This window comes from Eleutherodactylus coqui, chromosome 8 (genome assembly GCF_035609145.1).
Source record: "Eleutherodactylus coqui strain aEleCoq1 chromosome 8, aEleCoq1.hap1, whole genome shotgun sequence".
Taxonomy (NCBI): domain Eukaryota; kingdom Metazoa; phylum Chordata; class Amphibia; order Anura; family Eleutherodactylidae; genus Eleutherodactylus; species Eleutherodactylus coqui.
The window spans coordinates 190,116,528-190,133,419 of NC_089844.1; the positions used below are offsets into that span (position 1 = coordinate 190,116,528).

Here is a 16,892-nt window from a genome sequence, read left to right on the forward strand (position 1 = left end):
TGCTTTTGGGGATTTATATATCATTTGAATCCACTTTAGGAAGAGAGGGCGGAACCCAAAATGAATAAGACCCGCCTCCAGGAAAGTCCACTCTAGCGAATCAAAAGTTTTCATAGTGTCCAGTGAGGCCAGTGCCCAGGGCGTATTATGTGCTCTGTTCAATTGAATAAATGTTTGGACACGGTGGATATTTATTGTTGTGGAGTTACCGGCATGAAGCCTGTTTGGTCAGGGTGGATAAAGGACAGAATAACTTGGTTCAGTCTGGTAGCTAGTACTTTGGTTAAAATCTTGCACTCTACGCTGACCAATGAGATTGGTCGCTATGAGTTACAGCTAGTGGGGTCTTTACCAGGTTTCAAGAGGACAATAATGGCAGCGTCATATAAAGAAAAGGGGAGAGAGCCTTCCGGAGAGCCCGCTGCAATGTGTCATGTAGCAAAGGGGAGAGTTGTTCCCCATATTTTTGATAAACTTTTATCTGAAGTCCGTCTGGCCCTGGGGACTTATTTAACACCATATCCGAGATGGCCTGTTGGATCTCTTCTAGTTTTATAGGTGCATCTAAGAAAGCAACTTTATATATAGACAGGGTTAGGAATGTAACATCCTCTAGATAAGCGAGGGCATCAGAAAGCGTTTTTTCACTCGAGGAGCTATACAGATTGGCGTAGTACTCCCTAAAACGGGTGGTAATAGCCTGTGCCTCCATAATTTCTAGGCCATGTGTATCCTTTATTTTGAAGACCGAGTTGGAGTGACTATCCTGTTAATTAGGCTAGCTTGCAGGTGGCTAGATTGGTGAAACATCTCAAAATAGTACTGCTTTGTAAAGAATAATTTACACTTAGTTTTAGTATGTATTTGGTGTTTGTGGAGGCGAGCCAGGGCCAACCAATTCATTTTGTTAGCCTCAGTGGGGTTGGACATATAGAGCCGCTCTGTCTCTGGTACCTGGGATTTTAATAGTAGATCTGCTTGAGAGGTAGACCTTTTAATAAAGGAAATAGTGGATCTAAGACATCCTCTAAGATCAGCCTTAAAGGGGTTTTGTCATTAAAAACAAAAAATGTTATACTTACCTATTGCTCCCCAGGCAGCCTGCTTACCTCTTCTTCTTATCCCAAATCTTCTCCAGGAGCCGCTTGTCAATTCGGTCACGTGACCTCCAGCACCCGATTTTCTTCCATCCGGTCAAAAAGCGTACACTGCCTACCTTCCGCTTCCTTCAGGTCAATGTACGCATACGTCACTAGTGACGTGTGCGTACATTGTCTTGTGAGGAAGCGCGGAATGAAGGTAGCCGCGCGAGACAACGGCACGACTGCGCATGCGTGAGACAGCGGCACACGACTGCGCATGCGCGAGTCTGCGGCGCGCTCGCCTGGGAGCACTTTACACGTGCACACTCTCTGCCAATAGAAATGTATCCCTGACACTGTTGTCAGGCAGAATACATTTCTATTAGCCAATGGAAATGCAAGCTTCTGCTGCCTCTCGGCCAATAGAAATGTATCCCTGACACTGTTGTATATATGCATATATATATGTGTGTGTGCATATATAAATATATGCATATATATATGTGTGTGTGCATATATAAATATATGCATATATATATATATGCATAAATATATATATACGCATATATATATGCATAAATATATATATACGCATATATATATATATATATATATATATATATATATGCATATATACATATATATATATATGCATATATACATATATATATATATGCATATATGTGTGTATATATATGCATATATGTGTATATATATATATTTATATGTATATATATATATATGTATATATGCATATATATATATATTTATGCATATATATATATATATATGCATATGCATATATATATGCATATATATATATATATATATATATATATATATATATATATGCATATGCATATATATATGCATATATATATATATATATATATATATATATATATATATATATATATATATATGCACACACATATATGCTTTTTATATATATATATATAAAAATAAAAGTATATATATAAAAAGCATATATGCATATATATATATATATATATATTTATATGCATATATATGCTATCTGTATCTGTCTACCCGTCTGTGTCTATCCGTCTGTATTTATCCGTCTATCCGTCTGTATTTATCCGTCTATCCGTCTGTATTTATCCGTCTACATTTATCTCTCTATGCATCTGTATTTATCCATCTATCCGTCTGTAATTATCCGTCTGCATTTATTTGTCTATCCGCCTGCATTTATCCGTCTGCGTCTGCCCGTCTATCCATCCGCGTCTATTCATCTATATGTTTATGTGTATATACACACATATATCTATATAGCTTTATTTGTCTGTGTGTGTGTATATGGCGGTTTCAGGCGAATGTAATTTTCTTCCCTTATGCGGCCATGATTGTCACGGCCGTATATTGGGACAAAACTAAGCCTATGATTACTGTGGTTTCTCTCCCGTTAATACTTGACCGAGCAAATATAGGACCTCCCCTATGAATACTATGTGCGTGAAAGATCAGGCGGCCGCCGTATTCCCACCATTTATTATGTTTCTTACAGTTGCTCCTACAGCGGTGTGTGTGTGTTTGTATATGTATGTGTGTATGTATGTGTATATATTTTACACACATACACACATCGCAATGCATTGTTCTTACAAGGCGCACTGCACTGCCAGACACACTCGCATATTTGCCATGCAAGATATTGGTTTGAGTTTCTTGGGCTGATATAGTGCTCACTTGTGTAAAATCAGCCACAGAGAATGAATTTAACATCACCAAAGACATAAAGCTATACATTGCCCTCTATTGTCAGCATGCTGTTATCCTGACCCCCAAGTGTCAATGCATAATGCATCCCAAGTGGCAGCTTGCCCACCCATATCACGTCTTGTATCCAAGCTAGAGGCGATACAACAGGGTCCTAGAACGTCCATGCCCGTCCGTTTCGCATTTTGAATCCAAGCTAGAGGTAGTACAACAGGGTACTAGAATCTCCATGTCCACCCGTATCACATCTTGTATCCAAGCTAGAGGTGGTACAACGGGATACTAGAGCCTTCATGCCTGCCTGTATCACATCTTGTATCCAAGCTAGAGGTGGTACAACGGGATACTAGAGCCTCCATGCCTGCCTGTATCACATCTTGTATCCAAGCTAGAGTTGGTACAACGGGATACTAGAGCCACCATGCTCGCCTGTATCACATCTTGTATCCAAGCTAGAGGTAGTAAACAGGGTACTAGAGTATCCATGCCCGCCCATATCACATCTTGTATCCAAGCTAGAGGTGGCCCAACAGGGTACTAGAGCCTCCATGCTCCCCGTATCACATCTTGTATCTAAGCTACAGGTGGTACAACAGGGTACTAGAGACTCCATGCCTCCCCATATCACATCTTGTATTCAAGCTAGAGGCGGTACAACAGGGTCCTAGAGCCTCCATGCTCCCTGTATCACATCTTGTATCTAAGCTACAGGTGGTACAACAGGGTACTAGAGCCTCCATGCCCCCCGTATCACATCTTGTATCTAAGCTACAGGTGGTACAACAGGGTACTAGAGCCTGCATGCCCGCCTATATCACATCTTGTATCCAAGCTAGAGGTGGTACAACAGGGTACTAGAGCCTGCATGCCCCCTGTATCACATCTTGTATCCAAGCTAGAGGCGGTACAACAGGACATACATATATACATACAATAAGACCAGCTTTATACAGATGTAAGTGCAGTTGCGCACACTTTTGTGCACTTTTTTGTCTCTCTGAGGGCAGCCGCACATGGGTGTAAGCGTGGAACGTACATGTCCTATGCAGTGTGTAGATATATTACTATACATATTATATGTGTGTGTGTGTGTATGTATGTGTGTGTATATATATATATATTTTTATATATATATATATATATACATACACACACACACACACATACATATATCTATCTATACACACACATCTTGATACATATACGCATAGATAAATGTATATATACATACACTCATACAATACATTGCATGGGGAATATTCCTGTTTTTACCATGTGGAGTGACTACTGTGAGTGATTTTTATGAGTGACTGCTATGAGTGACTGCTATGAGTGACTGCTTTGAGTGACTGCTTTGAGTGGCTACTGTGAGTGATTTTTATGAGTGACTGCTTTGAGTGACTGCTTTGAGTGGCTACTGTGAGTGATTTTTATGAGTGACTGCTATGAGTGACTGCTTTGAGTGACTGCTTTGAGTGGCTACTGTGAGTGATTTTTATGAGTGACTGCTTTGAGTGGCTACTGTGAGATTGCAGGGAAGATCTGGAGGCCCTTGGGAAACTCTGGGTGTTCAGAGACCCAGGGAGAAACACTAGCAGATTTTGGTAGACTGCAGGTAGGACTATTCACTGCACTGGATGGGCGGAAGTAGCTTTGTGAGGGCGGAAGTGGTCAGCACAGCAAGGGGTGCTGGGAGATGACCTCCTAGCAGGAGGGGCTGAAGATGTAAACAGAGCATGGAGGTGAAAAATGGAGCCTAGGTAAGTACTACTTCTGAAAAAAACATTTTATATGTGTTATTTACCACAGGTTGTGCCAGCGGGGCAGATTTACTGGAGAAAAAAAATACAGATTGTAATGACAGAACCCCTTTAAGGGAATCCCATTTCAGGGAGTACTGGGGATTATCATCATGTATTCGGATAAACTGGGATATCTGATCACGTATATGATCATTGGGGGCAATTAATATAAGCCAGAAGGGGTGAAGCTTCCAGGAAGTAAGTATTGCCCTCACTGGGAATTGTATATACAGGAGTATAGGAGCGTGGTCAGAGATACCACGCGGGCAGTGGGTAATGGAGGATACATGGATAGCAAGTTTAGAGGTGCTGAAGATATAATCAATACGCGATAGGGATTCTTAACCTGGAGAGTGACACGTGTATTCACGAATATCGGGATGGCGGGAACGTCATAAATCAATCTATCCCACTCCATCAATCAATTGTCGTACAGGGAAGTCACTCGTCCCGATGAGATGGAGGTTTATACGGAACGTATCCATGTCGGGGTCCATGACCTGGTACAAGTCTCCCATGCATATGACCTCTGCCAGGGCATACTGGTCGCAAAGGTGATCGCTGCTTGCAATATGTGAGAGTTCTGGTGTGGTGGGATGTATCTGCATAGAATTACATAGGGCTTAGTAACAATTTCGGCATAAACTAATATGAAGCTGCCATCCAAGTCTCTGCGGACATTAAGGGGGTGCCAACGTATTGACCTATGAATAAGGAGTGAGGCTCCCCTTGAAAACGAGGTGTGGAAGGAATGATATGGCCACTGAATCCACGTTTGTTTTTTTTAAGAAGGTGGACTATCCATAATCAGGGGTGTTCCCCGTAAACCAATTATGTGGGGGCTGGCTCTCCTAATATATAAAAAAAACTGCTGTCCTCTTTGCTGGAGTTATTAGGCCACGCACATTCCCAGTAAGGCATTTTAGTGACATGGATAGAGATAAGGAAATATGTCAGGAGACAGTAGGTATACACCATAACAATGTATGATGGAGATGGTGGTGCGACGTTCCAGTACATATGTATGCTAGTATGAATAAACTATTAATATAACATAATTCAAACCCAAACCGCTTATACAGCTGATTAATGACATCCAAAATGTGTAGCCCTAACGTGGATGTTAAGTAGACAGGTAAACTCAATCTTAACTTTTAAAAGTTGTAATAGTGTGGGGGACATTCTGGTGGTATGACGATGGCTCAGCGTCTACAACTAAAAGGCAGTGACTGAGTGATAGAACGACTTGCTGTATGTGAATTTATAGGAGTACCTTCTAAATGCTAGAATAAAAGATAGCAATATAGCTGGTGATACACTTGTGTTCAGGTCACGCTCAGTGGTTCGGGGGGTTGGCCTTGTGCTTATATTTGTTTCATTTGTGCCGGCCTTTAGGCCTCTCTCACACAGGCGTTTTTTACGTGGTTAAGGCGATGCTTTGAACCCCGCATTAATCGTGGTATAACACTCCCAATTAAATCAATGGGGCCTCGCAGACATGCGCTCAATCGCTGCGATAGACGGCGCTTTCCAGCACTGCGATTCTTGAGCGGAGTCTGTTCTAATTTTTGCGTTTTGCACACCTCATCAAGGAAAAGCAAAATCACTGCAAAACTGCTGCTGTGTGAGACAGGCCTTAGGGAATGATGGACTTTGTTCTGACTGTGGTTTCTCTCGTACGCTGACATTATCTTGTTCTTTTTGCCATTTCCATCTTGCCCTGTCCTTACGTCTTCCCTCTCCTTTTTACACCTTAGCAAAGAATAGGGATCTGATGAGGTTCCAGTTGTGGGGTTGTCCTTTTTGGGGCAGGTGCTCCGCTTACTTGGCAGGTTCAGTTGGGGTAGTTCACGGAAATATTTTAGGCCTCACCCCTGCACATTTAGCAACTCCGCGACCCCCCGTGTTCTATGCATGCTCCAGAATTTATGGGTCCAATTCCACGACAGCACAGGATGGACGTGACGCTAATATTTGAATCACATAGAAAAGAATAATATATGTAATGAAAATCCAAATTTTACCTCTGAGCATTTCCCAGTGTATAAACGAATCAATTAACGAGAAGCCTTGCTTGTAGTAATATGTTGTCATTTCTAGCCAGTCTGCTTCAAGGCCACTGATTGTTGTGCCTTTCCGAGACACTTTCATTGAGAGGTTGCCTTCAATGTATTTGCAGCCACTTAGGTCGTTTTCCAAGATGTTGAACACGGCATACAATGTCTTGCCTAATGAAGAATAGGAAACGAGTCAAAACTGTAAGTAAATTCTATCCACAATATGGGAATTAGCTTCCATTTGTAGCTGCCATGATGAGGAAGGAAATGACACCCACTTTGGGAGGAGCAAAATGGCTCTAAGATCCCTAGAGATTTACCTCGGTGATTAGGAGCCAACACTGCCGTTTTAAGAAAATGGTCTGCTTTATTATTTAAAGAACAGCGCCACCCTAGTTCATGGGCTGTGTTGGTATTGACACTCAGCCTCATTCACTTGGACATGGGTGGTGGTGTTTTCGTAATCTCTTATGAGCACATTAAACCCCTTACCACCCCAGGGTGCATATTGATGCCCTGGTTGAGAAGGGGGTTCCTGTGAATGGAGATACAGTTACACCCTGCAGATAGCGCGGGGTCAGAAGCTGAGCCTATGCCATCCGCAATGGAAGTAGGTTGTGTCTGACAGCTGGCCTCCTGCTAAAGCAGCGGGTATTGGTGAGAACACCGATCCCCACTGTTTACTGCTTACATGCTTAAATCAAGGTTGACTGCGGCATGTAAAAGTTTCACAGAGAAAGGGCGCTGTTTCTGTGATGTCTTCGGTTCCTCACCCGGTAATCGCAGAGGGCCAATTTGTTTTATTGGCAGCTGGACCACAGACAATGATGTCCAGGGCTGCTATGGCTTGTCATTACTATCATTTCAGCACAGAAGTGTATACACATACAGGCAAGGTAGATTCTCCACAGTATATACACACAGAGGTGAGGTAGATTCTCCTCAGTATATAAACATAGAGTGGAGGTAGATTCTTCTCAGTATTTACACATAGAGGTCGATTAGATTCTCCTCGGTATATATACAGAGAGGTGAGGTAGATTCTCCTCTCAGTATATACACACACACACACAGATGAGGTAGATTCTCCTCTCAGTATATATACACACACAGAGATGAGGTAGATTCTCCTCTCAGTATATACACACACACAGAGATGAGGTAGATTCTCCTCTCAGTATATACACACACACAGAGATGAGGTAGATTCTCCTCTCAGTATATACACACACACAGAGGTGAGGTAGATTCTCCTCTCAGTATATACACACACACAGAGATGAGGTAGATTCTCCTCTCAGTATATACACACACAGAGAGGTGAGGTAGATTCTCCTCTCAGTATATACACACACACAGAGATGAGGTAGATTCTCCTCTCAGTATATACACACACAGAGAGGTGAGGTAGATTCTCCTCTCAGTATATATACACACACAGAGAGGTGAGGTAGATTCTCCTCTCAGTATATATACACACACAGAGAGGTGAGGTAGATTCTCCTCTCAGTATATACACACACACAGAGATGAGGTAGATTCTCCTCTCAGCATATACACACACACACACAGATGAGGTAGATTCTCCTCTCAGTATATACACACACACACACACACACAGAGATGAGGTAGATTCTCCTCTCAGTATATACACACACACACACACACACACACAGAGAGAGAGATGAGGTAGATTCTCCTCTCAGTATATACACACACACACAGAGATGAGGTAGATTCTCCTCTCAGTGTACACACACACACACACACACACAGATGAGGTAGATTCTCCTCTCAGTATATACACGCACACACACACACAGAGATGAGGTAGATTCTCCTCTCAGTATACACACACACACACACAGATGAGGTAGATTCTCCTCTCAGTATATACACACACAGAGATGAGGTAGATTCTCCTCTCAGTATACACACACACACACACAGAGATGAGGTAGATTCTCCTCTCAGTATATACACACACACACACAGATGAGGTAGATTCTCCTCTCAGTATATACACACACACAGAGGTGAGGTAGATTCTCCTCTCAGTATATACACACACACAGAGGTAAGGTAGATTCTCCTCTCAGTATATACACACACACAGAGATGAGGTAGATTCTCCTCTCAGTATATACACACACACAGAGGTGAGGTAGATTCTCCTCTCAGTATATACACACACACAGATGTGAGGTAGATTCTCCTCTCAGTATATACACACACACAGAGGTGAGGTAGATTCTCCTCTCAGTATATACACACACACAGAGGTAAGGTAGATTCTCCTCTCAGTATATACACACACACAGAGATGAGGTAGATTCTCCTCTCAGTATATACACACACACAGAGGTGAGGTAGATTCTCCTCTCAGTATATACACACACACAGAGGTGAGGTAGATTCTCCTCTCAGTATATACACACACACAGAGGTGAGGTAGATTCTCCTCTCAGTATATACACACACACACACACACACACACACACACACACACACACACACACACACACACAGAGGTGAGGTAGATTCTCCCCTCAGTATATACACACACACACACACACAGAGGAGAGGTAGATTCTCCTCAGTATATACACACACACAGAGGTGAGGTAGATTCTCCTCAGTATATACACACACACACACACACACAGAGGTGAGGTAGATTCTCCTCAGTATATATACACACACACACACAGAGGTGAGGTAGATTCTCCTCAGTATATACACACACACACACACACACACACACACACAGAGGTGAGCTAGATTCTCCTCAGTATGTATACACACACACACAGAGGTGAGGTAGATTCTCCTCAGTATATACACACACACACACAGAGGTGAGGTAGATTCTCCTCAGTATATACACACACACACACACACACAGAGGTGAGGTAGATTCTCCTCAGTATATACACACACACACACACACACACACACACACACACAGAGGTGAGGTAGATTCTCCTCAGTATATACACACACACACACACACACACACAGAGGTGAGGTAGATTCTCCTCAGTATATACACACACACACACAGAGGTGAGGTAGATTCTCCTCAGTATATACACACACACACACACAGAGGTGAGGTAGATTCTCCTCAGTATATATACACACACATAGAGGTGAGGTAGATTCTCCTCAGTATATACACACACACACAGAGGTGAGGTAGATTCTCCTTAGTATATATACACACACACACACACACACAGAGGTGAGGTAGATTCTCCTCAGTATATACACACACACACACACAGAGGTGAGGTAGATTCTCCTCAGTATATACACACACACACAGAGGTGAGGTAGATTCTCCTCAGTATATACACACACACACAGAGGTGAGGTAGATTCTCCTCAGTATATACACACACACACAGAGGTGAGGTAGATTCTCCTCAGTATATACACACACACACAGGTGAGGTAGATTCTCCTCAGTATATACACACACACACAGAGGTGAGGTAGATTCTCCTCAGTATAAACACACACACACACAGAGGTGAGGTAGATTCTCCTCAGTATATACACACACACACACAGAGGTGAGGTAGATTCTCTTCAGTATATACACACACACACACAGAGGTGAGGTAGATTCTCCTCAGTATATATACACACACAGAGGTGAGGTAGATTCTCCTCAGTATATATACACACACAGAGGTGAGGTAGATTCTCCTCAGCATATATACACACACAGAGGTGAGGTAGATTCTCCTCAGTATACACACACACAGAGGTGAGGTAGATTCTCCTCAGTATATACACACACACAGAGGTGAGGTAGATTCTCCTCAGTATATACACACAGAGATGAGGTAGATTCTCCTCAGTATATACACACACACAGAGATGAGGTAGATTCTCCTCAGTATATACACACAGAGATGAGGTAGATTCTCCTCAATATATACACAGAGGTGAGGTAGATTCTCCTCAATATATACACACAGGTGAGGTAGATTCTCCTCAGTATATACACACAGAGATGAGGTAGATTCTCCTCAGTATATACACACAGAGATGAGGTAGATTCTCCTCAGTATATACACACAGAGATGAGGTAGATTCTCCTCAGTATATACACACAGAGATGAGGTAGATTCTCCTCAGTATATACACACAGAGATGAGGTAGATTCTCCTCAATATATACACAGAGAGGTGAGATGGATTCTCCTCTGTATATACACTGTGAGGGATTAGCGTTTAGGGGCAGTAGCAGCGTGGGCATCCACGCCCAGAGACAGTGACACCGGGCAACAACGTTCTTTAGTCCAGGCTTTGCCTGGGTTTATTGTAGCAGAAACAAAACCAAAACGGAAATAAACACCTGCTCGTCTGAGCACTCACTATACATGTGCTTGTTCCTGACTACTCACTGTCAGAATACTTCTTGCTTGCTGCACACAGCCAGTCCGGTCCTCAGACCTGTGGAGGTCTCACCACACCCTCCTGGGTGTTGAGGTTAGGGGCGTCACCCTGTCAACCTCGACTTTTGGCTCTCTCAGCCCACACGCTGGGCTAGCTGGGCTCCTTGCTCCACAGAGCCCTCTCTCTGGCTCTCAGCCAGACGCTTTCTCTCTCTCTCTAACCTGCAGGCCCAGGCTTTATAAGGCCTGGTACCAGCCTCACCTGGTACGTGGGAGTGGCCATCCCACCCTTCGCTTTGACCACTCCAGGAAAATCTGGCCCGGACTATGCGGCTTGGAGCCACTTACCAAACTACAACGTGTCAGTAACATAACGTTACTGACACAGAAATGCTGGCTTCCTCCACCGAGCCCAGGCCGCTCGGTGGCACGTATCCACCCTCCAGCACTTTGTCAGTCACTGTCTTACAACACATAGAGGTGAGGTAGATTCTCCTCTCAGTATACACACACACACACAGAGATGAGGTAGATTCTCCTCTCAGTATATATACACACACACAGAGATGAGGTAGATTCTCCTCTCAGTATATACACACACAGAGAGGTGAGGTAGATTCTCCTCTCAGTATATACACACACACAGAGATGAGGTAGATTCTCCTCTCAGTATACACACACACACAGAGATGAGGTAGATTCTCCTCTCAGTATATACACACACACACAGATGAGGTAGATTCTCCTCTCAGTATATACACACACACAGAGGTGAGGTAGATTCTCCTCTCAGTATATATACACACACACACACAGAGGTGAGATAGATTCTCCTCAGTATACACACACACACACACACACACACAGAGGTGAGGTAGATTCTCCTCAGTATATACACACACACACACAGAGGTGAGATAGATTCTCCTCAGTATATACACACACACAGAGGTGAGGTAGATTCTCCTCAGTATATATACACACACACAGAGGTGAGGTAGATTCTCCTCAGTATATACACACACACACAGAGGTGAGGTAGATTCTCCTCAGTATATACACACACACACACAGAGGTGAGGTAGATTCTCCTCAGTATATACACACACACACAGAGGTGAGGTAGATTCTCCTCAGTATATACACACACACACAGAGGTGAGATAGATTCTCCTCAGTATATACACACACACACACAGAGGTGAGGTAGATTCTCCTCAGTATATACACACACACACAGAGGTGAGGTAGATTCTCCTCAGTATATATACACACACACAGAGGTGAGGTAGATTCTCCTCAGTATATACACACACACACACACAGAGGTGAGGTGGATTCTCCTCAGTATATACACACACACACACACAGAGGTGAGGTAGATTCTCCTCAGTATATACACACACACACAGAGGTGAGGTAGATTCTCCTCAGTATATACACACACACACACAGAGGTGAGATAGATTCTCCTCAGTATATAGACACACACACACAGAGGTGAGGTAGATTCTCCTCAGTATATACACACACACACACACAGAGGTGAGGTAGATTCTCCTCAGTATATACACACACACACACACAGAGGTGAGGTAGATTCTCCTCAGTATATACACACACACACAGAGGTGAGGTAGATTCTCCTCAGTATATACACACACACACAGAGGTGAGGTAGATTCTCCTCAGTATATATATACACACACACACACACACACAGAGGTGAGGTAGATTCTCCTCAGTATATACACACACACACAGAGGTGAGGTAGATTCTCCTCAGTATATACACACACACACAGAGGTGAGGTAGATTCTCCTCAGTATATACACTCACACACACACACAGAGGTGAGGTAGACTCTCCTCAGTATATACACACACACACAGAGGTGAGGTAGATTCTCCTCAGTATATACACACACAGAGGTGAGGTAGATTCTCCTCAGTATATACACACACAGAGGTGAGGTAGATTCTCCTCAGTATATACACACACAGAGGTGAGGTAGATTCTCCTCAGTATATACACACACACAGAGGTGAGGTAGATTCTCCTCAGTATATACACACACACACACACAGATGAGGTAGATTCTCCTCAGTATACACACACAGAGATGAGGTAGATTCTCCTCAATATATAGACAGAGGTGAAGTAGATTCCCCTCAGTATATACACACAGGTGAGGTAGATTCTCCTCAGTATATACACACAGAGATGAGGTAGATTCTCCTCAGTATATACACACAGAGATGAGGTAGATTCTCCTCAGTATATACACACAGAGATGAGGTAGATTCTCCTCAATATATACACAGAGAGGTGAGATGGATTCTCCTCAGTATATACACTGTGAGGGATTAGCGTTTAGGGGCAGTAGCAGCGTGGGCATCCACGCCCAGAGACAGTGACACCGGGCAACAACGTTCTTTAGTCCAGGCTTTGCCTGGGTTTATTGCAGCAGAAACAAAACCAAAACGGAAATAAACACCTGCTCGTCTGAGCACTCCCTATACATGTGCTTGTTCCTGACTACTCACTGTCAGAATACTTCTTGCTTGCTGCACACAGCCAGTCCGGTCCTCAGACCTGTGGAGGTCTCACCACACCCTCCTGGGTGTTGAGGTTAGGGGCGTCACCCTGTCAACCTCGACTTTTGGCTCTCTCAGCCCACACGCTGGGCTAGCTGGGTTCCTTGCTTCACAGAGCCCTCTCTCTGGCTCTCAGCCAGACGCTTTCTCTCTCTCTCTAACCTGCAGGCCCAGGCTTTATAAGGCCTGGTACCAGCCTCACCTGGTACGTGGGAGTGGCCATCCCACCCTTCGCTTTGACCACTCCAGGAAAAGCCGGCCCGGACTATGCGGCTTGGAGCCACTTACCAAACTACAACGTGTCAGTAACATAACGTTACTGACACAGAAATGCTGGCTTCCTCCACCGAGCCCAGGCCGCTCGGTGGCACGTATCCACCCTCCAGCACTTTGTCAGTCACTGTCTTACAACACATAGAGGTGAGGTAGATTCTCCTCTCAGTATATACACACAGAGATGAGGTAGATTCTTTTCTCAGTATATACACACAGAGATGAGGTAGATTCTCCTCAATATATACACAGAGAGGTGAGGTAGATTCTCCTCAATATATACACAGAGAGGTGAGGTAGATTCTCCTCAGTATATACACAGAGAGGTGAGGTAGATTCCCCTCAGTATATACACAGAGAGGTGACGTAGATTCTCCTCAGTATATACACATAGAGGTGAGGTAGATTTTCCTCAGTATATACACATAGAGGTGAGGTAGATTTTCCTCAGTATATACACATAGAGGTGAGGTAGATTCTCCTCAGTATATACACACAGAGGTGAGGTAGATTCCCCTCAGTATATACACACAGAGGTGAGGTAGATTCCCCTCAGTAAATGCACATAGAGGTGTGGTAGATTCTTCTCAGTATATACACATAAAGGTGAGGTAGATTCTCCCCAGTATATACACAGAGAGGTTAGGTAGATTCTCCTCAGTATATACACATAGATGAGAGGTTGATTTTCCTCAGTATATATATACAGAGAGGTGAGGTAGATTCTCCTCAGTATATACATAGAGAGGTGAGGTGGATTCTCCTCAGTATATACACATAGTGGTGAGGTAGATTATCTTCAGTATACAAATCATTTCCCCAGGCTTTATGGTTTCTGAGAAAAGAACTCTCTCATGTACCCCGGACTTTCATAGTTTTTCATGCTTAAAATTGAATATTGAAGTTTCTTTACTTTTCCTATTTAGGACCTAAAGAATGGTTCTGCCAAATTATACGTTTGTACGACAACGGGAAGTTAGAGATTTAGAGGCGAGTCAGTCAGTGAGTCAGTCAGTGCTCTCACCTTTATTTATTTATAGATAGATAGATAGAGGCACATTACACTATTACATGTCCCTAATGTTCCAGTGCTATAAATTTGTGGGCTGCCATGACACCTGCATTACACCCAATAAATTTATAGCATGGTAACATTTGGGACATCTTAATCACGATTGGGACATTTAAGTGCCATTGTACGAATGGAAAGTGGATTTTAGTTTGTGGATGATGTTCAGGGATACAAATCTGCTTCCAGTTATTACGATACGAATAGAAAAGCATCCTGCTAAAGTCGCGAAACGCGTGAGCTGCTAACACTTCCTAGGCCGGGCGGAACTGCAGTCTACCAGCTAATGTTAGGGCGGACTGACGTAACGTAGGAACCGTCACACTGCGGTCGGTTCCTGAGAAGAGTCTACTGACCTCTCATGTTAGTAGACTCTTCTTTATTGTCTCTCCATGCAAATTCATGCTGGATTATTTTTCCGCTTAATTCACCCTTAAATCACTTTCCACATTATGACGAATCTTAAATTCTTAATACTAGAAGGTGATTTTAAGCGTGAGAGGTGGAGAAATTATATGGGACTTGGAGCTGATGAGAGCCCTCCCGTCACTGACACAAGGGCTTGATGGCATTTTCCGGGATACTAAGAAAAAATTACAAAAGGGTTAAAATGAAGAGAAATTGAATACTCCTCGCCCAGCGCTGCAGCCCCGGCGTACTGAACCCAGAAGAGGTGGTGGATGGTCACGTGCCGTACATTGTGCACATGGCCGCTCAGCCGCTCGCAGGCTTCTATGTGCACAATGAATGGAATGTGACCACCTGCCACTTCTTCTGGGCTCGGTGCAGCGGGCGCCGGGCTGCAGCTGCCGGCCAGGGAGCCGCCGGGATAGGGGAGTATTCAACATCTTTCCACTTTAAAGAAGTTTACTGTGACATTAAAAAAAAAAAAAAACATTATAAAAGGTTAAAGGGAACCTGGCGTCACCACCTCACCCCTAAAACGGACGTCACTGACTGGTAGGAGATGAAGACTCAATCACTTGTAATGCCCTCTCTTTTCACAACAGGCCGATGTGAAGAATAAGGTGTAAATAATCAGTGCATTACATGTGTATTTTACGCAGTTAATAGACTCAGTTGGGTTATTCACGGCATATATTTCATGTGATTAAAAAAAGAGGAAATGTGTTCTATTTTAGTGCAGGTTACCAAATGGGATCGCGGAATACAGAGTGAATATACTGTACATAAATCAATGGTCTCTTGATGCTATTTTTTTGCGCAAAAAAAAAAAATCATGAGAAGGGGTTATATATGCCATGAGGAGGTGAGATGCAGTTCACTTCCAAGGTTATGATTGCCATATGTAAATGAGGATAGCAGAGTCATCTGGCCAAGAAGAGTCACAGGGATTTTTCTAGATAGATGGGCATTAATGTATAATGGCAGAATGAGAAAAGGCTGTGTGGTTATCGAGGCAGGTCATATATCATCATGACTCTTCTCTGCTCATTTGCATATGGCAAGCTATAACCTTGGGAACCTAATTGCAGAGGTACAGGATTAGTAACATTAAACGTCCCCAACTCAGGGGCCACCGGAGGGCGCTCTGCGGCTCTAAATAAGACAAAATTCAAACAACAGTCTTTTCAGATGTTCTGCCCGCCATTTATGAAAATAAATATTTTAGTAAAAAAGTTGCCAATAGGTGGCGCTGTAGGGGACCAGGTCTACCATGACAGATCTGCATCAGTGTCAGATCTGAAGGACATCGTTCGTTAGCAAAGCTGGCTCACTGGGTTCAGTGGTGGAAAACATGGCTTTTGCGAATGGAGAACGTCCTTGAAAAGTTGTCCATTTGTAGCGTGATTTGCATAGCTATGGTGCAGTAGTGGCCTGAAGTGAATGGAAGCTTTCAGA

At 43.3% G+C, this 16,892-nt stretch overlaps 1 protein-coding gene across 1 annotated transcript in view; it reads right to left on the bottom strand.

Moving 5' to 3' along the window:
- Positions 1-16,892, bottom strand: part of RFTN2 (raftlin family member 2) — an 85,953-nt gene that overhangs the window by 17,342 nt on the left and 51,719 nt on the right. Inside the window, exon 5 of the mRNA XM_066577149.1 lies at positions 6,649-6,852. Within this exon, the coding sequence (XP_066433246.1) occupies positions 6,649-6,852 (204 nt within the window). The remainder of the gene's footprint in view (positions 1-6,648; positions 6,853-16,892) is intronic.